The sequence below is a fragment of the Fukomys damarensis genome, unplaced genomic scaffold (genome assembly GCF_012274545.1).
Source record: "Fukomys damarensis isolate Sample0158 unplaced genomic scaffold, DMR_v1.0_HiC HiC_scaffold_4, whole genome shotgun sequence".
Taxonomy (NCBI): Eukaryota; Metazoa; Chordata; class Mammalia; order Rodentia; family Bathyergidae; genus Fukomys; species Fukomys damarensis.
The window spans coordinates 69,739,712-69,762,435 of NW_022900916.1; the positions used below are offsets into that span (position 1 = coordinate 69,739,712).

Here is a 22,724-nt window from a genome sequence, read left to right on the forward strand (position 1 = left end):
AGGAAGAAAAAAAAAAAAAAAAAAAAATCACAAATAAAAGCTGAAGCCAGTATAACTAGTGCATGCTAAAAAGTTAATTTAAGGAAGTAGTTAAGTGACTGTCATAATTAAGTTGATAGTAAAACAGTCGGAGTTAATGCCTTTTTCATCTTATTTCCCTGGAGCAGCTAAGGTTTTTACACTTTATAATGTTGAAGCTGTTGTTGTTGACACTTCCTCTTAGAACTGTATCTTAAAGAACTGATAGAGCCTTTATCTTTACCTTGCCTGCCTCCTCCCTTTGTTTAGAGCTGTTGCACAAGTCAGATTCTTGGAAGAGCACCTGAGAGTTGGGGGTGAAAAATCAAGGCTTCAGGCCGAGTATGTTGGCGCATGCCTGTAATCCTAGCACTTGGGAGGTTGAAGCAGCAGGATGGCCATGAACTCAAGATCAGCCTGGACTACATAGCGAGACCCTGGGTCCAAAAAAAAGATGGCTTCCCTGCAAATCCAAATTTAGTGAGACACTGGGCTGCATTACAGATAAGAGACAGAGATCAGTAGAGTCAGATGCACAAGGAACAGAGCAGAGATGCTTAACCTTGCTACTGTGCTAACCTTTGCCTTGAAAAAAATCACCTATGTAGTCCAAGAATACAATTGAACAACTGAATAGGACTTCCTTTCTAGACACTAAGCAACTCTGTGACATCCCAGTTAAGTACAAGGCATGATTTCGAGAACGGGCTGTCGAATCAGACAAACCCAAGTTGAGAGACGAGAACAACAGGGTCAGTACAGAAACATTCAGGAGTTGGCGGAGGGTAAGCGATAAATAAAGAAGAGCTCAAGACTAAGGGGCGTGAAAGAAGTGTGACAGCGCAGTGTATGATCCTGGACCAGAGCAAGGAAATCTGCATAAAGTCAGTACATCAGACAATTGCGTGGTCAGTATTCATTTGGACAAATACACTACAGTTATGCTAATATGGTAACATTTGGGGAACCTGGATGAGGGGTTATATGGAAATTCCTTTCATTTTCCAAAAATTTAAACCGTTTGAAAATGAAAAGTTAAACTTAGACAAAATTAACACTAAAACTAATGCATTGCTCATAGTAATAAAAGTCATCAGCTCTTGCAGGTAATCATTAAGCATCAAAGCCAGCTTTGACCCTGAAGAGTCCTGCTAAAGCCTCAAGATCCTCGAGTTCTGCCCCTTCACTTTCCAAATGTGGGCTCCCCTCGAGGTGGGGAGTGAAGCAGGGAACAACCACAGAAAGCTGAGGTCCTCAAAGGCTAACGGCTCAGAAACCTGTATGCAGATGGGCAGACAGGACAGTTCCCAGCTAGTGAGGACCAGGACCCCAACAAGAGGTGAGCATTCGCTTTAAAGAGGCGGAGTCGTGGGGCTTTGTATCAGCTGACAAGCTGCCTTCTGTGGGCTGACCTGTAACTCACACAGAGGCTTCCCATCAGTACCAGGGACACTAGTGGCTCACAACTAGAACACACACAAGGAAGCAAGGTGGTATGAGAGCACTTGCAGGAACAATAATTTTCTCATGAGTTAAAGCAAATGAGGCAAGAAAAGTTTGCAAACTGGAAGGCTTTATTTTTGAGGAAATACCCTGTAGCTCAGAAATGGGAAATACGGAAAAAGTGTAGAGACAGGAAAAAATCAGGAAATATAATCTGAGCTCAGCAAGGGATCAAGCCCGACATGGTGGTGCACACCACTAATCCCATCACTTGGGAGGCTGAGGCAGGAGGACCACAAGTTTAAGGTCAGACTGTTATACAGCAAGACAGTTTCAAAACAATAGAAGTGCTGGGGATGTACCTCTGGTAGAGCACCCCTGAGTTCAGTCCTCAGTATCCCAAAAGCTGAGCTTTTGCAGGGAGGTTAGCTTCACCAAGTATAGAGGTAGACTGATCAGGAGGTGACCCAGATATTTTGTTAGAAAATCCCTAAATGTTACCGAAAGCAAGTTCTCCAAGTGATATCTTCGGCTTCTCAGCCTTCACCTAACCTAGCTTTGGCTCTCAAAAGCTAAATAAAACACTGTCTCCTTGAAATGACTACTTATGTATTATTACTGCTATTAACTGACTAGACAAAGTGAAGGACCAAGAAGAAGAGAAAGCCCCCACTGTCACCACTGATCTTACCATTTAAGTTCCTGTCGCTCCCGGCAAGGGCTGCCTGCTTGTCTCTTTCAGATTCTGCCTCATTTTCATCCACGTTGTAGTCCTCATCATCCCCCAGCTTCTGCTGGTTTCTTCCTGTAGTCACACAAAATGTAAGCTACATCATTTCTCTCCTGATAGCATAGGAACAGCAGCAGGTGCTTGAGGTAACTCAGTCACGCTCCAGCAATCAGATCTTTGTTACCTATTAGGAATGAATGCTGCACTCTGACTGAAATCTGTATAAAATACGGCTGTGGAGCTTGAGCGTGTGACTTGAAGCCTAGCATACATGAGGCCCTGGTTCAATCCTCAGCAACTCCCCTAATCTCAAAAAAGGGACTGGGTGCTATGGGTCCTGTCTGTAATCCCAGCAACCCAAGAGGGGAGGCTGAGCAGGAGGATCACTTGAAACTAGGAGTTTAGAGTAAGCTTGGGCAACACAGCATGACCACATTCCCCTCCTCAAAAAGGCCCCAGCCTAGGTTGGACATGAGGAAACTACTGAGTAATGACAGCATCTCCTTAGAATGACTCATTGCACTGAGAGGGAATGGAGTCTTTACTGTGAGCAGAACACAACTGTCCTGTGTGAGGTGCTGGATCATTTGATACTGCTTTCAGCCCCAGAGTAAGAACAACCAGAAAAGGAGGTTAGGACAAAGTGCCTTCACAAGAACTATTCCAAGAGTTCAAACATTTTACATGTGTACACAGCAAGATTTTAAGTAAAAGCCTGTAAAATTGAAAAAGGGTCTGGAAAGTGCTGTAGTTCCATTTTTCTGCACTCGCTGGGGATTTAGCCCAGTGGTACCAGTCTACCTTGTAAGCACAAGGTCTCAAGTTCCATCCCTGGTACCAAAAAAAAAAAGGAGGTGGAAAGGCACCTGTGCACCATGTGAGGTTTACTCCTGCCAGATGACTGCACCTGCATCTGGAACAGGGGTATTACATGGGCCCCGCGGTCGCTCAGCGTACCTTTAGCTGTTCCCCTGGGTGTCGGTGGACTGATACTTATACGTAGCCTGAGTCCTCCCACTGTGAGCAGGTAAGAACTTTCTTCCAAAAGGGAAACTGAAGTGAGAATGAGATTTAAATCGAATTGGGGTAAATTCCCCCAAGTTCTATTTTCAGGCCATCGTAGAACACAGATGTCAGTCATGTCTTCCTAAGTTCTCTCGGCTTGGGTGGGATGGAAACTCTGTAACTTAAAGGCCTGGAAATGCATTCCAGAATATTTTGTTGATCACAGAGTTCCACTCCTTATTTCTTTGCAAAGAAAAATCCCAAAGACGGGCTTGTACGTCACTCTTCCTCAATGCCCAGATACGCACTGACCTCTACACCCAGTCGTTCCTTCCGTTCCTCTCAGTCACTCACCAGCGCTCCCTACACTCAGCAGGCACCACACAAGAAGGCAGAGATTGTAAGTGTGTTGGTGGTCTGCCCGTCAGGAAGCAGTTTCTACCCTGCTAAGCACTCCTCTCAAAATCGTGTATCTTCAGAGTCTGCTCAACTCCCTGTTAGTATGGTTTCTGAAACCTCAAGGGCTACACTGTCCACTGCCCTTCCTGCCTGCCTCCAGCTTGATTATGGACGCCGGAAAGATCTGCTGAAATTCGAGGGCATGCCTCAGGTCAGGAAGGTGGAGAGGGCTGAGTGCTTCATAGAAAGGAGCCTCACCCACCTCCCTCGGCAGCGACTTGTTCCTCTGGCCCTTCACGGATAACAAGCTGGTCCCGTTCAGGTTCTTCTGGCTCCTGGTTTTCTGGGTTCGCCAACAGGGCAGCTGGCACCTGTACGGTGTGGCCATTTTCTCTAGCTCCCCCGAGGCCTCTGCCACCCACAGGCAGGTCTTCTGCAGCCTGTCCTTGGCCTGGCTCCCGCAGTGGTCCACCACGGTCTCTCTGAGCCGCCTCCTCACTCACACCCTGGATCTCATTGGTTTCCTCTGTGCACAGAACATCATTAGCTGCAACCTCATCATTTTGATCAAAACAAAAATACCTGCTGCCCCTCAATTCCCAGGGTGCTTCCAGGGAGTGGGGAGGTGCTGGCTTGTGTACGGTATCTGCTGGGAAGCTTACTTCATGACCTCCGCAACATACCACAGGCTTTTATGGGACAGCTCATCCTTACAATGAGGATGAGAAGCAGTTTAGGAAAGGAGTCTCAATAAGCTCCAAGTGGAGGTTGGTGCAGTGCTGCAGTGCAGTGTATGTGACTATCATCAGTCTGAGATGGGTACCTGGGTCCACAAAGAGTCACACCTTTGTTCCCACTGACAGCTGCCGGGGGGTCAGCCACCTCCCCTTAATCCCATTACCCCAGGGATGTCTCCAGTACCATCCTGACTTCTCATTATACAGCTATATGGATAGTCTGTCAGAAGGGGAAGACTCCCCATGGCCCTAATTCCCAGTGCCAGATGAGGCACCTGCCCCTGTCCTGTCTCATCACTGAGCTCACTGCTAGCAAGCTGCACACACTGCCCTCTCTCTATGTATGTGGGTAACAGTGGATGAGTTGCTGCTACTTGCTGAATATCAACAAGGCTCCAGAGAGGGTCTGAAAGAAACTGCCAGGCTCTGCTTACCTTTCTTTCTTTGCCCTTTCAAATCCAAAACCACCTCAGGAGAGTCTGCTATCTGGGACTTGCCCTTTCTGGACCCGCTTCCTTTTGATGGTGGTGCTGTTGCCAGTGGCAAGCCTGCTCTCTGTAGTCTGGGTTGGGACTCATTGGGAGCCTGGAATTGAAACAGGAACACAGGACCTATGAGCCCTGCATGCAGTGCATTGCACCACCAATCCTAGGGGAGACTGTCGGCACCCTGATGGTGCCTATCATGTGGCATGAATTAGAAGGCACAGGCCTCCCAGAAAGGACTTACAATGCACACAAGCCAGGCAGAAAAATGGAAAAAATGTGAACAACATAGTAAACCACCCAGACCAAACATCTGTAAGAACACAAAACATGAGAAAAATTTATATTCTTTGCAAATGCATACAGGACTCTCCCCGAGGCAGGGGCACAGCTGGCCACAAAGCCAATAATGCAACAGGTCAAACAAATCACATGGTGGATAAAGAAAATACACTGAGACACAGGGAATGGAAACACACTACAACCTATGGAGGGAGCAGTGGCACATGCTTGTAATTCTAGCACTTGGGAGGCGGAGGCAGAAGGATAGCCATGAGTTTATGGCCAGCCTGGGCTACACATTTACGATCAGTCTGAACACAGCAAGGTTCTGTCTCAAAAACAACCCCACATAAACAGAAAACCATGGCAGGCAGCTATAGCAGTATATAGACAGACACTGGTACCTTTTAACACTTAAATTGAGAAAGAAGACTTCTCTGGTTCCCAGTCCCACAACTATGTAGTATAGTGAAGGTGAACTTTTTAGACCAAATGCCAAACTGCAATTCAAAGCCCACTTAACTTATTGCATGGTGCCAATATTGCAATTAAACTTGAATACTGTGGTTTTGGTTTAGAAAAAAACAACTCTATATTAACATCCTTTGTCATAAAAGAAAATCCCAGAACACGTGTGCCATAGGTTTGTCGCTGCTGATGTAGGGGCTTAGATGTCATCACGCAGTCCTGGCAAACAGACTGGAGAACCATCAGCTCTTCTTGGATCCCTACGGGAGGTGAGGACTCAGAGCAAGCCCTGCACCTGACTAGAGACTGCTTACCAGAGGGAGACTGAAGGTTAACTTCAGGGGTACTCAGTCTTAAGGGAGCTCCTCCAACTTCTGTTTTACCTCCAGGAGCTCAACCAAGCTCTCACAGTGGACACTGGAGAAAAATGCACTCAACCTTGTAGCAGGAAGGGAACAGGAATCACTTTGAAATAGACCAGAACATTCTGTTCCCTGAAGGAAGTCTGCCCCGAGTACTACCAAAGGCTGACTTGGGGAAAGGAAGCAACCAAGTCCCATTTAACCCTCTCACCCCACTTGAGGGGCTGGAAAATGAGATGCGTGTGTGAAGTCCACAGACCCAGGACACAGGCTCACCAAAGACAGACAGCCTGCCCTCCATCACACCTTACCGACACGTTAACAGAGGCCTACTTAAGCAGTTCCTCCTACCCGGTGTGTACATTATGTTCACTGTTGGGAAAAACTGAAAACACATTTTACAAAGACCAAGAACTCATGGGGCATAGTGGTGCACACCTGTAATCCTAGCACTTGGGAAGCTGAGGTAGGAGGATTGCCATGAATTCAAAGCCAGCCTGAACTACTGAGACCCTGTCTCACCCCTCCCTCCAAATAAAACAAAAACCAAGAACTCAATTTGGAGAGCAAACATCAGAACCAGATATGGCAGGGATGTCAGAATTACCAAGCCGGGAGTTTAAAATTAATATGCTAAAGGCTCTACTGGGTAAAGCAGATTATGCTAGTAGAACAGACAGGGTAAGCAGTGAAATGGAAATTCTCAACAAAACCACGAAGAAACGCTAGAAGTGGAAAACACTGTACCGGAAATGAATAATATCTCCGATGGGCTTATTAGACTTAACATTGCCAAGGAAAGACTCTCTTGAGTTTTAGTGTATTTAAATAGAAACCTCCAAAATGGAAAAACAAAAAATAAAGACTGAAAACAACAGAAAACATCCACAGACTGGGACAACTGGAGAAAGTAGACATGGGAATACGAGGAGGAGGAGGAAAAACAGCAGCAGAGAAAAATACTCAAAACAATAACGGGGATTTACCCAAATTACTGTCGAGTCACCAAGCCATGGTCCAGGAAGCTCAGGAAAAACGTCAAGCAGGATAAGTAACAAGAACCCTACACACATTCATATCATTTTCAGAGTACAGACTATCATTGAAAAAATTCTCAAGCCAAAGGAAAAAACCCTTCCCAGAAGATTTGCTTTGCAAGAAATGTTATGTTTAACATAGGGTAGAACTCGGATATATATATATAATGAGAGGAGGAAAAAAAGGAGTAACTGAATGTAATATAAAAACTTCCTCGTTCATAATTAGATATAATGGATAAATGAGCCTGGTATGGTGATCTATACCTATAATCCCAGCACTCTGAGAGGCTGAGACAGAAGGATCAAGCCTAACCTGTGCGATGTAGTGACGTAGCAAGGTCCTATTTCAAAATAAAAATATAAAATGACTGGTGCTGTAGCTCAGTGTGAAGGCCCTGGGTTCAATCCTCTTATGACTTCTATCTAGATGTCCCCCAAAGATCCATACCAGCATAAGTGGGGCTTTTCAGAGGTGGCTGGATTAGGCTGTGTGATACCGGTCACTTGTTGCTTGCTGCTTCTGCTTGCCATGAACTGTTTCTCTGTGGCGCTCCTCTGCCTTGGAGCTGGCTGATTATTGCTGAAACCTCCACAGACCTTTCCTTCTGTAACTCGGTGTCAGGTATTTTGTCTCAGCAAGGAGAAAAATAACTAAGTCATACTTTGGTACCAGAGAAATGGGATCATTGCTGTCATGGTACCTGATGGTGTGGTTCAGGAGCCTTTGGAACTGGCTTAGAAGAATTAGGAAAGGATTCAAAAACAGCAGCATGGATAATGTTGAGGTCTTTTAGCCAGGTCTGTGTTGAGAATGAAAAGCAAAAAGTGCAGCAGAAAGGAAGCTCCAGTAAAGCTGTGGACTGGAATGACAGCAGTGATGCCCCATGTGAGGTAGGAGAAAGGATTATTCCATTGTTATAAAGCCTCACATGATCTCTGAAGTGTAGCGGTACCATCTGAAAGTAGGCATGAATAGTTGTAAAAGAATATTGCAAACTCTAGGGCAACCATTTAAAAAGTAAAAGAAGAATGTGTAACCGGTATGACAAGAAGAGAAAATGGAATCATACACTGCTCAGTTAAAAGGCAGAAGGTGCAAAAATCAAAAAAATGCAATAATTTTTCTGTTAAAAAACAATTTTAAAATATGGTAGATATTAATCTATACCAGTAATCACTTTGAACAATGATCACACTGTCCATGTTCTAAACCTACCAAGTAAAAGAGATTGTCAGAATGGATAAAAAAATAACTAAATTGTATGTTGATTACAAGAAACCTCACTTCAAAGACATTTATAGATTACAAGTAAATGGGGCCACAGGGATTGAGCTCAGTGGTGCCCCACCTGCCTTGCAAGTGCAAGGTCTTGCGTTCAATCCCTGGTACCGCAAAGTAAATAAAAGTAAAAGGAAGATACTCCAATTTAACATTTACGTAATGAATGAAAGTTGCTGTATTAATTTCAAACAGCAAACTTCAGAGCAAGAAAAAATACCAAGGACAAAGAGAAGCCTAATGACAAAGGGGTCAGTTCTCCCTAACAAGTATTAATGTATGCACACCTAGCAACACAGTATCAAACCAGCAGGGGCAGTAAAAACCTTGTAAAGCTACCAGGATAAACAAGAACAGATCCACTTTGGTTAGTGGAGACGTCGATACCCTTGCTCAGAATTAGACAGATCTAACAGGTTAAAAAAAAAAAAAGAAATCAGTGAGGACATGGCTGAAATCATCACCACCATCGGTCGACTGGATATAAGCATCTACAGACGACTTCACCAAAACCAGCAGAGCACACATTCTTAAGTACACAGAGAACATTCACCAAGACACAGAGCACTGTGGGCCATAAAACACACCCTAACAAATTTAAAAGGAGAGAAATCACGCAATGTCTACCCCTCAATCATAACAGACTGAAACTAAAATCAGTACAAGAAAGCTGGAAAATTCCAAAATACTGGAGAGTAAACACATTTCTAAATAACACAAGCAAAAATACACAGACTTCTCAAGAGAAACTTAAAAATATTTTGGCCTAAATAAAAACAATTTATTAACATTTGTAGGATGCGATGAGAACAGTACTGAGAAATTTAGAGAACTGAGTGACCACATTAAAAGGAAAGAAAGCTGTAAATTCAAATTTTATGAAACTAGGGGGGAAAAAAACCTCAGTAAATTAAATCCAAAGTAAGTAGAATAAGAATTTGAGCATAAATCAGTGAAATTGAAAAAAAGGAAAGCAATAAAACTAAAAACTTGTCCTTTGAGAAGATAAGTCTTTAGTATCACAAATGAAAGTAGGAACATTATGACTATCACAGGGCTGTTTAAAGAGTGCTAAAGGAATACCACAAACAACTCTGTGCCCACAAATTTGATAATCTTGATAAACTGTACCAATTCTTTGAAAGACACATCCCTCTAAAACTCATACAAGAAATACACAATCCGAATATATATCTAGCAAAAGCATCAATCAAAATTAATAACCTTGCAAAACAGGTTCCAAGACCCACATGGGTTCACGGGTGAGTCCCACCAAACATTTAAGAAAGAAGTTTTACCCACTTCTCTTTCAGAAGATACAATGTTTCCTAACTCATTGTATGAAGCCAGCATGATTCTAATCTCAAAACTAAAGACATTTTAAGAAAACAATGGACTTATATTGCTCACATAGATACAAAAACTGCCAAGAAAATATTGGCAGATTAAATCCACGTTGTATAAGATTTATATAGAGTGGCTAAATGCACATTGTCCCAGGTATGCAAGATCCCTGGGAAATTTAGACACTGTTGCAAGATAAATAATAATAAAATAATAATAAATGGCTGGAGCTATAGCTTAGTGTAAAGGCCCTGAGTTCAGTCTCGTTTTTTTTTTTTTTTTTTTAATTAAATTGCCCAGCCAGATGTTAAAATAGGAAAAAAATCTAGATGACCTTGGGCATGGCATTGATGTTTTACCTACAGCACCAAAGGCACGATCCATGACAGAAATAAAAGATAACATAGATTTCATTAAAAGTACAAGCTTCTGTTCTGTGAAAGATAATGTTGATCGAATGAGATGATAAGCTACAGACTGGGAAAAATATTTACAAGAGTCACTTCTCATAAAAGATTGTTATCAAAATATATAAAGAACTCAAACTCAACGGCAAAAAGACTGACCGTAGAGTTAGAAAAATGGACCAAAGATTTTAGAAAGCACTTTAACAAAGATGATTTAACATTGGCAAAGAAGCGTATGAAAAGATGTTCCACAGCACATCTAAGGGAAACACAAACTTAAAAAAATAATGGGATATCGCTGCACACCAATTACAGTGGTCAAAATCTGGAACGCCACCAGCACCAAATGATGGGGAGGCTGTAAACCAAAAGAACTCTCATTCTTTGCTGGTATGAACACAAAATGGTACAGCCACCTTGGAAGACAGTTTAAACAGTTTCATATAAAATGAAACACCCATATGATGATGCAAGGGCACTACTTAGCATTTTTACTCAAAGGACTGGAAAATTTACATTCACGCACACAAAAAACCCCGCACATAGATGTTTATCGCAGTTTCATTTGCCATTAACAAAACTTGGAAGCAACCACAATGTCCCTCAGTAGGTGAAAGGATAAACCAGCAGTTGTACATACAATTTATGTACAGCAGTTCAGAACTAAAAAGACAGAGAAGCCATAAACGTATATTACTAAATGGAAGAAGCCAATATGAAAAAGTTACAAGGGGGCCAGGGATGAAGCTCAGCAGTGCAGCACCTGACTGAAAAATATCCTAATGGTATGATTCCGATTGTAGGATAGTTTTGAAAAAACAAAACTTGGGAAATAGTCAGAGGACTAGTATTTGTCAGAGGCTTGTGAAGGGAGTAGGAATGAATAGGTAAAGTACGGCAATGAAAATACTCGGTGTGATACTGTAATGATGGATGCATGTCTTTATACATTTGTCCGAACACCACAAGTCCAGATTATGGAATGTGGGTGATTGTGCTGTACATACATATTGTTATGAAGGGGAATACATGGCGAAGCTATGTATACATGGAGGCGAGGGGCACATGAGAATTCTCTGTACCTTCCTCTCAATTTTGTTGTGAATCTAAAATAGCTCTAGAGGGCCAGGGATTTAGCTTAGTGGTTCTACCGCCTGCCACACAAGTACAAGGCCCTGAGTTCAATCCCTGGTACCAAAAGAAAAAAAAAAAAAAAAAAAAAAAAAAAAAAAAAAAAAAAACTCTAGAAAAATAGTCTTTACCAAAAAAGGAGAGAAGATAGATCTGAAATGAATAACCGAATCATTTCCAACTTAATATACTACAAAAAAGAAGAGCAGGGCTGCGGATTAGATCAGTGGTTCCGCTGCACAAGGTCCCAAGTTCCATCCCCAGTACCAAAAAACAAACGAACAAAAAAAAGAAGCAGCAGCAAACTAAACCTAATAAAGGAAGGAAACAAAGAATACAGAAGAAAATAATGAAACAGAATAGAAAAATACAGAAAATCAATGAAATTAAAATTTCTTTGAAAAGATGAACAAAATTGATAAACCCTTAGCTAGGTTAATAAAGAGAAAAAGAAGGCTCAAATTATTAAAATTAAAAATGAAAGAGGATATCACTATCAACCATACATACAAAAGTATTATAAGGGAATGCTATGAACAACTTAGATGAAATGGAAAGTTCCTAGAAAGATACACACTATCAACTAACTAAAAAACAGAATAATCTGAGTAGAACTATAACAAGAAAAGACATTGAATTTTAATCTTTATACAAAGAAAAGCTTAGGTCAAGATAGCTTCCCTACTGAATTCTGCCAAACATTAAAAGAATTCCAAAGCTTTACAAATGCTTCAAAAAGTCAGAACGGGAAGGAACACTCTCCAGTTCATTCTTTGAACCCATTATTATCGCAATACTAATCAGACAAAGGCACTACCAGAAAATAAAATGACAGACCACAATCTATCCTAGATACCCAAATCCTCAACGAAATACAAATCAAATCCAGTGAAACATAAGGGATTATATACCATGACTACACAGGACTTCTCCTGAGATGCATGGTTGGATTAACATAAAAAAAAAATCAATGCTGTATCAACAGTAGAGAGAACAATAAACAGCTCTTTTCAATTGCTGTTAAAAAAAATCTACAAAAATCCAACCACTTCTCTGATAAACACTAAAAGAAAAAAATTGAGACTAGGGGAAAGTCCTCAATTTGATACAGTGAAAACTACAGCTGGTATCTGACAAAAATGAAAAACTGTTATGATCAGGAAAAAAATAAAGATGTCTGCACTGGGCATTCATACGTACCATTCCAGTAGAGGTTCTAGCCAAAGGAATCAGTCAATAAAAACAAAAGGTGTACGCCCTGGAAAAGGAACAATAAAACTATCTCTGTATGTGGTGTAATCTTATATATAGAAAGTCCTACAGAATGACCACAAAACAAAAACGAGAGGAAGGTTAGCAAGGTTACAAGACAGAAGACTGGTATAAAAAGAATTATACTTTACACACTAGCAATGGACAACGTGAAAATGAAACAGAATTCCATTTATAATAGCAAAAAACCCAAAACTTAAAAATTAGTTTAAAAAAGTGCAAGACTTCTTAAAATTATAAAACACTGCTGAAAGATTTTTTTAAAAGACAAATAAATGGATAGACATTTTACATTCATAGTTCATTAAGACTTAATGTTGTTAAAATGGTACTAGAGTATTCCTCAAATTGATCTACACATCTAGCCTGCCAACATCCTATCTGATTTCATTGATGAAACTGACACACCAATCCTAAAATTCCTATGGAAAGTTAAGGAATGCAAAAGAGCCCCATCTTGGAAATGAACAACAAAACCAAAGACTTACATTTCCTGAATTTGAAGCTTGCTACAGTGCTACTGTAATCAAGATTGTATGGTACTGACATAATACACAGAATGGATTAGACCTAAGAGTTCAGAAAGAAGCCCTCATACTTACAGTATACTGATTTTGGATAAAAGTGCTAGGATAATTCAGTGGGGAAAAGGACACTCTTGTGCTTTTTTTCTTCAACAAATGGTACTGAGAAAACTTGATGTCTACACAGAAAACACTGACACTGGAGCCCTACCTCACACCATATGTGAAAATGAACTCAAAATGGATCAAATGTATACCATCAGGACAGTGTAGAAGCCATCCATGGAATTGAAACAAAAATTGCAAATCATATATCCAATATCATGTATCTTTTTATATGCAGGATATATTACAAACTTAATAATAAATATAACTCTATTAAAAAAATGACCTGAAAAGATATTTCTCCAAAGATATACAAATGATCGACAAAGCATTAAAGATGCTCAGTATCACTGGTTATTAGGGAATGGAAATCCAAACCACAATGAGGTACTACTACTCGACATGTGCTAGGAGGGGCACACTAAAGAAGACAGGAACAAGAGTTAACAAGGATACAAAGAAAACAAACACTTGGAAATTGCCGGTGCAAATGGAAAATGGTCTGGCAGTCTCTCAGTAGGTTAAATATAAACCATCATATGACCCAGCAGTTCCACTCCTAGAACTATATCTCCAGATGAAAACTTACACACAGATGCTCAAAGCAGCAGCATTCACGACAAAGTGTAGAAACCCAAATGTCTATCAACTGCCAGTAAACACAATGCATCCCCACGGTAGAAAATTACTCAGTGATAAAAATTAATAATAAATTAGGGCTTGGGATTTAGCTCAGTGGCACCACGCCTGCCTTGCAAGAACAAGGTCCTGAGTTTGATCCCTGGTATCAAAACACCCCCCAAAAAAAACAAAAGTAATAAATTGCTGAAAGAGGCTACATTATACCGAGAAGAAGCCACAAAGCAAAATGTTCTAAAATTAGTCACGTTGATGACTGCACAATGTAAATATACCGAACACCACTAGATTATAAATTTTATATGAGCTAGGCATATAAATGTTGCTCGTGTTTCAATCAAGCTGCCGTATTATTAAACATCAGAGACCTCCAAAAAGCCCGAGCTGCGGTGTCCCCAGCGGGGGTGGTGCAGCAGGGAGATGACACCACAGATCACCTGGCCCACACCTCGGTACGTAACATCTCCATAGGCCTCTGCTTTTTCTGAAGAGTAAACAGCAGCCTCTGCCTCCTGGGTGGCTGTTCGTGTTGAAGGAAGTAATCCCCAGACAGCCCTGCCTGCGCCCGAGAACTGGTTCCGGAGGCCACGCACCTGCCGAGCCTGGGCGTTGTGGGGCCAAGCTTTGTTTCGCTGCACCTCAGGGAACAAATCCACGATGGAGGGCAGTGATGAAGCAAACCAGAGCGCAGAGAAAGGAAAGGAGAGGGCTGAAGAGAAGACCCCTCCTAGACATTCTGGGCAGAACGTCTCCACATTACCTGCTGATGCTGGCTGTTTCTTTCACTCGGGCCCCTGGAAGCTGCAGCTGCGTCCCCCTTCCTGGTGAGCTCTTCCACCCGCTCTTCACACTGCTCCTGCACCTCCTTCATCTGGTTGATACACTGGTTCCTGTGGTGGAAGAAGGGAAGGGGGACAGACATTTACAGCTAGGACTGTGTGCCCTGTTACGTCCCTGCTAGGTCAGACCCTGAAATCCACTTCGCTGAGGAACATGGTCCTCCCCTCCTGCTTCAGGAACTGTATCTCAAGAGGTAGCCTAAAGCAGGGCAGTGTGCCTGTTCCCAACTGTCACTAAGGACAAAAACAAAACACTGCAGCTAAATGAAACTCACCAAAGATTTATCACATTGATGTGTGAATTTCACTGATTACAAAAAAAAATATTTAAATACAATCCGTACAATAAAAAAATAGACTTGGTCTTTGTCACTGCTACTGGCAGCTCTGAAAGCACAGGGATTTGCTGAGCGCAGGAGTGTTTGGTTAGTCACAAAGAGTTTCCATGGCCCACACCTGCGCATAAGTAGTCACTCACGAAGACAGGGTGGGCTGCATGTAGATGGTTTCAGGATGGCGCTGGTTGTCAAGGAACCAACCACAGGCTCGCAGGGTTGGAACCTTCACCTCCACTCTGTCCAGGGAGGGGACTGAGTACAATCACATGGCCAGTGGTTGAATCAATCAGGCCTACATAATGCGAGCCAGGCAGACTGGACCGCAAGGTGTGGTGAGCTACCTGGCTGGTGAGGTACTGATCCACCGGGAGGGCAACAGGCTGACTCCACAGGCCAGAAGCCCCGTCCACCCCCACAACCAAGACCTGGCCGTACAGCTCCCTACCATTTGACTGCTTCTGAACTGTACCCTGGATAATAAAACCATAGTCAGAAGTATAGCTGTCCTGAGTTCTGAGAGTCATCCTGGCCAATTATTAAGCCTACCGGGAGTGGCGGGTAAGCCTGAACTTGTAAGCAAGTATGAGTGGGGTGGCGAGGGGACACCCGGGACTTGTGGCTGGAGTGTGAAGTGGGGACATTGTCATGGACTTGAGTCCTTAGCCCGCGGAGTCTAACTGTGGGTAATGTCGAAACTGAACTGGACTGGAGGACACCCACTTGCAAGAAACTACCTTTTGTTATGTACTTGGAGGTTTCAGCCTTTGCCTGGAATTCAGTATTTCAGCAAGTGTCAGAGCTGTAAAGTAGCCGAGAAGATCATCCACTTGCTCTGCCAGTGAGGACGCTGAGAGGAGAGTGACCTGACAGCCTGCCATGGGCCTCGCTGCTAAGGCTAGAGCTGGGAGCCGGACTCTGCCACAGCCTCTGCTGAGCCGCCAGCATTCCTGAGCCCAGCGTGGATCCTAACCCAGCCCCTGAACTGTAATACACGCTCCAATTCAAAGCACTGGTAGATCACAGCGCTGCACACAGAAGGGGTCAGTGCTGCAGAAAGAGTAAAACAGGGAGCGCTGACCTTGGAGAGCTGAGCGATTGAGTGAAAAACTCCCAAGAATAAACTTTTTAAAAACACGTAACTCATGGGTTGTAGACCAGCACATGGGAGCTTAAACACAGAGAACAAAAAGAGAGATATCTATACTCCACAGAACTGAACAAGCAGGCCATCTGCTGCCCTTTAAACCCACAGAAGGAAATACTGGTTTCACCTGCTCCCGGCTCTGCCAGAGGAAGTACAGTGGGCCTCAACCCTGGGCTGTGCAAGTGAGGCTCCCCTTTCCAGCTCGGTAGTCATAAGGGGATCCATTGAGCACAAAGCTCAAATTCTGAGGCAGCCCGTGCAGATTGCGACAGCCTTACTTCCTGGAAGCCGTGCGCAGGGTGCCCAGGGCTAACTGGGGCTAACTGAGCTGACTGGGCCCAAGCTCAAGATCGGGGGAGCGGTCCTGTCGTCCAGGGCAGGGAGCACCACTCCGTACTGAGTTACACTCCAGTACCTCCGCCCTTGTCAGCTGTTTCCTCACAGTGTGGAGGTGAGGTGCTGCGTGGGTCACCTCAGGTGTTCTGAGGCAGGGAGGGAGGCAGCAGGGCCCCGTCTGGACGAGTAGTGATCGCTTGGTGATGTCTGCCGCTGTGCGGGGAACCAAGTGGGCACGCGTGCCAGCTGATTTCCCAGAGAAAGCACTGTCTTGGGCGTCAGCAGCGAGGCCTCCGTCCGCTCTCATGCTCTCCCCACCGCTATGAAAGGCTCAGACACACAAGGCGACTCCATGCAGGGCGGGCACGCAGCGGCAGGAGCCTTCCAGTCCCTCAAGCTGAATGCACGACTCTACACACACAGCACTTTAAGGATTTGCTGCTAAGGTGCCTGTACCTTCCCTGACATTCTCAAAAAGGGTCTCTGCCCAAAGAGCCTTCAGTCTAAGCCAGCAAGTGTGCCCCTGTGCACACCCAGCCAAGGTGAGCCCCGTGTGGAGCACGTGTTCTTCCTGGGCACTGTGCCTGTGGACTTCCAGCTCGCTCAGAATCTTCTGGGCCGACATTTCTCAGGTCAGATCATTAATGGCCTTTTGCATTTCAACCAGTGGAGGGAAAGCAAGAGCATTACTGTGCCCTTTAAGGATAACTAATAAATTTGGGTACTTCATTTCTGTCCAAATTCAGTTCTCTCACCTTGGCACTACAGATGTTGTGGGCCACATCGAGCCGTCTTGCTCACTGTCCGATGCTCAGGGATACCCCGGGTCTGGACAAGACCGCCCCAGACACCGCCGTAGAGGGTTAAGACTGCCCCCACCCAAGAGCCCTGCACATGGCTGAGCAAGGCTCTATGTACATCTTCTGTGCTGCCGCCCTAGAATGGACTGTGCTCACGCCTCCTCCGTGGTTACAGCCACAGGCCACATGAACACACGGCAGGAGTGCCACGGCCCAGGGATGTCTCGGTCTGTGTAAGCACACTCTGGGGGCTGCTGTCCCAGGGCTCACTCCGGCAGCACATACACTAAAACTGATGGGCACTGTCCCATCCTGAACGTGTGAACAGCTGTGCCTGGGCTGCGTGTCTTTCATGGTGTTTGGTTTTAGAGCAGCGAGGAAGAAACCAGGCAAATGGGCAAAGTCTTAGAACAACCTGGGCGACCCTAGGCCGGCAGTGGGTGGGGGCGGCTAATTCCTGCCCTGCTGGTGGCGGCAGGGGGCTGAAACCCTTTCAGAGGCACGTGAGCGATTCACACTCGGTGACAAGTTAAACCTACAGGTGGTGTCTTGCAGAGGAAATAATCAAAAATCATTTTAAATGAGGCGGCACTCTGAAGCTGTATGAATTTTTATAGATAACGCAAGTAAGTAAAAAATACTGTTATAGTTTTTTATGGTTACAACAATTACATAAGAAAAATTCCTGTGACTTGGGCCCGGACTGAGAGGTCAGTCAAGGGGGAAACGTCAAGCATGTGAGAGCTGGGGTCATGGGCAGTGGCACTCCCTGAATTCCCACACTTCTTCTTCATTGTTTTTATGACAGGAAGAACAGTGGGAAAATAAACAGTAGATCGGTTTGTAGTATCCTCCCAAAGGGTTTCACTCACTCATTATAAAAGTGTTCTGTTCTCACTGCAGACATTTGGGAAAACATTGTAAAGCTTTAAGAAAATAAAGCACCCACATGTCATCAGCCAGTAATAAATTCTATTAATATTTGCCAAAATGTCTTTTAGCGTATGAGTTTGACCTAGCCCACATGTGAGCAGTTCTAGAACTCGTTTTTAACAGAATTAGATTGCTGGCTTAACTAGCACGTCTGTGCTTTATAGAATTTGAAGGTATGTTGAGTTTTGTTGAGCAATGCGCTTCCTGCTGAGAACTGCCGGATGTGCACAACAGACTTTCTTTGCTTTTTCTTTCCCCTTCCTTCCTTCCCTCTTTCCTCATGATCTGCCTTCATTTGTATTATAAACCCTGCTGGCTCACTCTTACTGAGCCCATTGCTTCTGAAGCCCTTGCCGACACTCTCAAAGTCAAATTCATAATTTCTGAAGGACATGAACCCCAGAAAGACTCCAGCTTTTGCCCTGCATACACCAGGAGCTCTGTGCTCTGTGGCAGAAGCGAGCCCAGTGGACTTGGCCTCAGCCTTTGGCTGCACTTCCCCGGACCGGGACACGGAGGGACTCACAGGTCGTAGGAGAACTTCCTCTCTAGGTTGGTCTGGTTCCTCTGGAACTGGAATACGTCCTGCTGCAGCCTGCCGTAGCTCCTCTGCAGGGCCTTCAGCTGGTCTGCGCCAAGGAGAGGATACGTCACCCAGGTCACCGAAACACATCAAGTGAGCCTCGTGTGTCAGAACATGAAGGGGGAAGGAGGGAGCAGAGATAAGAGGAGACACCCAGCTCCTGCCGTTCCATTCCCGGCAGGCTGAGGACCCCTAGGAACCTAATCTTCATTGTTTTTCAAATGTCTGCCCAATCTCCTTGACTGCCAATCCTTAAAATGTGCAGGGAGGTCTACTTGTCTGCTTTTATCTTACAGTGAGCCCTGAACTGTCGCTGGAAACCACTCCCATGCCTGTGTCCCTCACCCCCAGCCCACTTACCCTGACTTGGACATTTGACCCAGTACCCAGCCCTCCGAGGGGATACTTTGCCCTTGGCCCTGAGTCTCCGTGCACTACTCTCCAAAGCACTGTGCTTCCTGGATGGCCCAACCCTCTCCCAAGGGCAACAGCAGCTTCCTGGAGGATACTCGTTCCCACCTCTGCTCTGACAGCTCTGCTCCCAAAATCTCTGCAGAGACCAGCAACAGAAATCCAGCCAGGCTGGGCAGAAGGTAAAGCAGTGAGACTGGCCCAGCAGAGAGGGAGACAGCAGTAAGCAGAGCCCAGCCACAGCCCTGAACAACTGCCAATATCCCTAGTGTTTATGTTGAGACAAGAGACTGGCAAGGCGCTTGGGGTGGGGGCTCCAGGAACTACTGGTATACCCGGCAACGTGGACCAGTCTGAGAAGCACCTACGGGGGACATCTCAGCAGTGCCTGTGGGCTGTGTCGAGGAGGTCAGCCTGGAGTGAGGGCTGTAACGGTGGTCTGTGAGACGCGTGCTCGTCAGCACGAACTGAAGTGTGCTCTACACAAAGGGTAAACTTCACTATGTACGGTCCACTTTAATGAAGACAGAGTCCACAGTCAGACAAGTGTGGGACAGTGGGCCTGCTCAGCAATAAAAAGGAGCGCAGTGGTGCTACTTGTGCACCTCAGATGAATCTTAGAATAATTACGCTGAGTGAGAGAAGCCAGACAAACAGGGTATATATGGTTTGGTGCCGTGCAGATTACAACTGTGGGAAATTAAACTCATCTACAGATTAGCAGCCGATCAGAGGCTATATGCAGGGCAACACAAGCCAACTCTGGAAGCTGATAAAGGAAATCTCATTTGCTCTTACTGATGTCTAGAGCTGACCTGCAGACGACCAGTGCTGCCCAGCAGAACTGCAAGCCACAGGGGAGTGTGTGCTTCTAACAGCCACAGTACTATAAAAAGTAAAACCAGGGGGAGTTTTCTAATACATTTTATATAACTTGATAGAAATCTTATTTTGCCAATTATGCTGAATGTAAACATTTTGAGTGAGATTTAAAAAATTCTTCTCCAGGCTTTGCGATGTCGGATAGTTTACAATTGTGGAACATTTCCATTCCATTGTTAAATTTTCATTAGATTTCGTTTTTTTGTTTTTGTTTTTACAGTCCTGGGGACTGAACCCAGGGCCTTCCTTTCTGTATTTTGAGACAGGGTCTCACTAACTTACCAAGTTGCCTGGGCTGGGCTTGAACTTTTGATCTTACTGCCTCAGCCTCCCAGCTGAGATAAAAAGCAGGCCTCGCCACAGCTAGCTTATTAGAAATTCTTAATTGGAAGTTAGACTTAATAAAATTTACAGTTAAGAAGTGAATTAATACATGTATATTGTGTCAAATGTACTTAAGTCTCCTGATCACAGTCAAACATTAGTTTTAAATCTAAATCACTGAAAACAACTTAAATGTCTGGTCCTTCTGCCCAGCTTGCCACGTGTCAAGAACTCACCAGTCCACACAGGTTCTGGCTGCGGGGGCTCATAGAGCTTCCGCCCAAGGCCAGAGGTCCCCTCACTGTGTCCTCCCTGAGGACTCTGCCCTCCACTGTCCAACCACCACCCAGGGGAAAACGAATCCTAAGCTGCCACACTGGAGTCTAGCTGCAGAGGAAGAATTAAATTGGACTGGACAGTCTCAGGTTCACGAGGTGCACCCGAGAGCAGACGGCCCATGGAGCCACACACACCCTCCACATCCGTCAGAGCGCTCACACTTGCTGCTCGCACAGCTGCGCACCCCTCATCAGAGGTGCTGGGCGGCGGAGGTGTTTGTCGTTGTTTCGGTTTGGAGTATTTCCCATGGTGTCTTAGGAGAGTAAACATGAGGTCCATGCCTTCTTCACATACATACGAACACCTCACATACGTGGCCTCCACTGGGTTTTCCTAACATTTTTGGTAACTTTGTGCATTTTCACTGTGACTGGTCAACTGAGTTCCGGTGTGCACTTTTCTGGTCGTGGCGCTACGTTACGCTCAGAAAGTCTCAGATTTTGAAGCACCTGGGACTCTTACATGTTTGGATCAGGATGCCCAACCTATGTAATGTTTTCGGTAGTGCTGAGAATCAAACCCAGGGCCTTGGACATGTTAGGCAGTTACTCTGCTACTGAGCGACAAGACACCCACAGCCAGCCTAGTTATAAATGAGTCAAAATCCTGGGCCCTACACCTGTAGTACATTCACTAACACTGTCGGAGCCAAAGATTTAAGAAGATACACAGCCAGTCATGGAGAGCACACGGCCCATGCCCGCAGTCAGCTACTCAGGGCATCCTGCCCAGATTGGCAAGATCTCATCTCAGAATAGAATTAAAGCTGGGTGTGGTGGCGCACGCCTGTAATCCCAGCACTCAGGAGGCTGAGGCAGGAGGATCACTGTGAGTTCGAGACCAGCCTGGGCTACACAGTGCGTTTCAGGTCAGTCTCAGCTACACAGTGAGATCCTGTCTCAAAAAAAAAAGTTTAAAAGGCGCTGGGGATGTTGCTTCGCATGTGCAAAGCCCTGGATTCCATCCCCAACACTACACAAGAAATAAGTTGCTCAGTTACTCGTAACGCTGCCATCCTGAGCATCAGGGTGCCAGGGGAGCTCTTGGGGGGCGGGAGAAGGGCAGGCTCTCTCAGCAGCCCAGAGAGGCTGGAGCGGAGCGAGGCTTACCTTGCAGGTCTCTGATGACCCTCTCACTTGTGGTGATGTTGCTCACTAAAGCAGCCTGCAAGGAAGCAGATGCACGTGAGGCTGTGTCCCGCGGGGAGAGAGGTTGGGACCCCCCCCCCAGACTGAGCAGCACCAAGGGGTCGCCTGCTGGCTGCTGCCACCCTGCGACCTGCAGAAGGCGCCCAGCTCCCCTCAACCGGGCAGCGGACCCAAGGCCACTCCCTCATCGGCACCAAACTGCGCCCAGGCTGGCACACGGAGGACAGGGCACTCCTCTGTCCTGCACGGAGTCTGGGTTTGGGGGACCGAAGGGGCACACACCAGGGACTGCACGAGCGGGTGAACCAACAGCAGAGAGAAAAGCAAGGCAGAGCTAAAGACACCACAGCAAACCCTAGGGACGAGAGCCGCGCTAAGGCCCTGCACGGGGTACTGCTCCGTCCACCAGCTGCGTCAAGTGGGCGGCGGACAAAGGGGCACAGCTGGCCTTCGTGGCTCCGACTCGTGTCCAGGGGGTGGCGAAGCCCCCGCCAGCCCTCGCGGGCTGCGGCCGAGAGCAAGACTCAGACCGGGTGCGGGGCGCCGGGACCGCCCCTGACGCTGAGGGCGCCCGGAGACATGGAAGTAGCGGCGCCGGTGTGGCTCAGGGACTGGCGGGAGAATGCAGAGTCCTTGTTCTGCGAAGGCGGACGACAGACTGGGGCAGGGCAGGGCAGCCCATCGGTGGGTCGGAGCCCCACGGCTTCAACTTGGGCCACCCCTGGGAAAAGTGGGTCGGTGCTAACTGAAAAGACACAAAGGTCTCCCGGGATCCCACAATCCCATTTCTGCAGACTCAAAAGAAACCAAACCAAAGCTGGCTCCCGGGGTACCTGAACCCCACACTACCTGCGGCAATCACTCGGGGACTCTGCAGTGGCCTCAGAGGGTGGGTGGGTGAACGCCACGTGTCACGCGTGCAGGGACCACAGGGCGGTGCCCGAGCATCGGACTCCACGCACGCCACGTCACAGACG

The 22,724-nt window shown here is 45.7% G+C and overlaps 1 protein-coding gene across 2 annotated transcripts in view; it reads right to left on the bottom strand.

Annotated features, from left to right (window-relative positions):
- Golm1 (golgi membrane protein 1) overlaps positions 1-22,724 on the bottom strand; it is a 51,395-nt gene that overhangs the window by 10,028 nt on the left and 18,643 nt on the right. For both annotated transcript variants that reach the window (XM_010605515.3, XM_033758814.1), the window contains 6 exons: positions 21,709-21,763; positions 18,587-18,689; positions 14,431-14,560; positions 4,767-4,917; positions 3,858-4,121; positions 2,153-2,266 (listed from right to left, as the gene is read on the bottom strand). In XM_010605515.3, the coding sequence (XP_010603817.1) occupies positions 2,153-2,266; positions 3,858-4,121; positions 4,767-4,917; positions 14,431-14,560; positions 18,587-18,689; positions 21,709-21,763 (817 nt within the window). The remainder of the gene's footprint in view (positions 1-2,152; positions 2,267-3,857; positions 4,122-4,766; positions 4,918-14,430; positions 14,561-18,586; positions 18,690-21,708; positions 21,764-22,724) is intronic.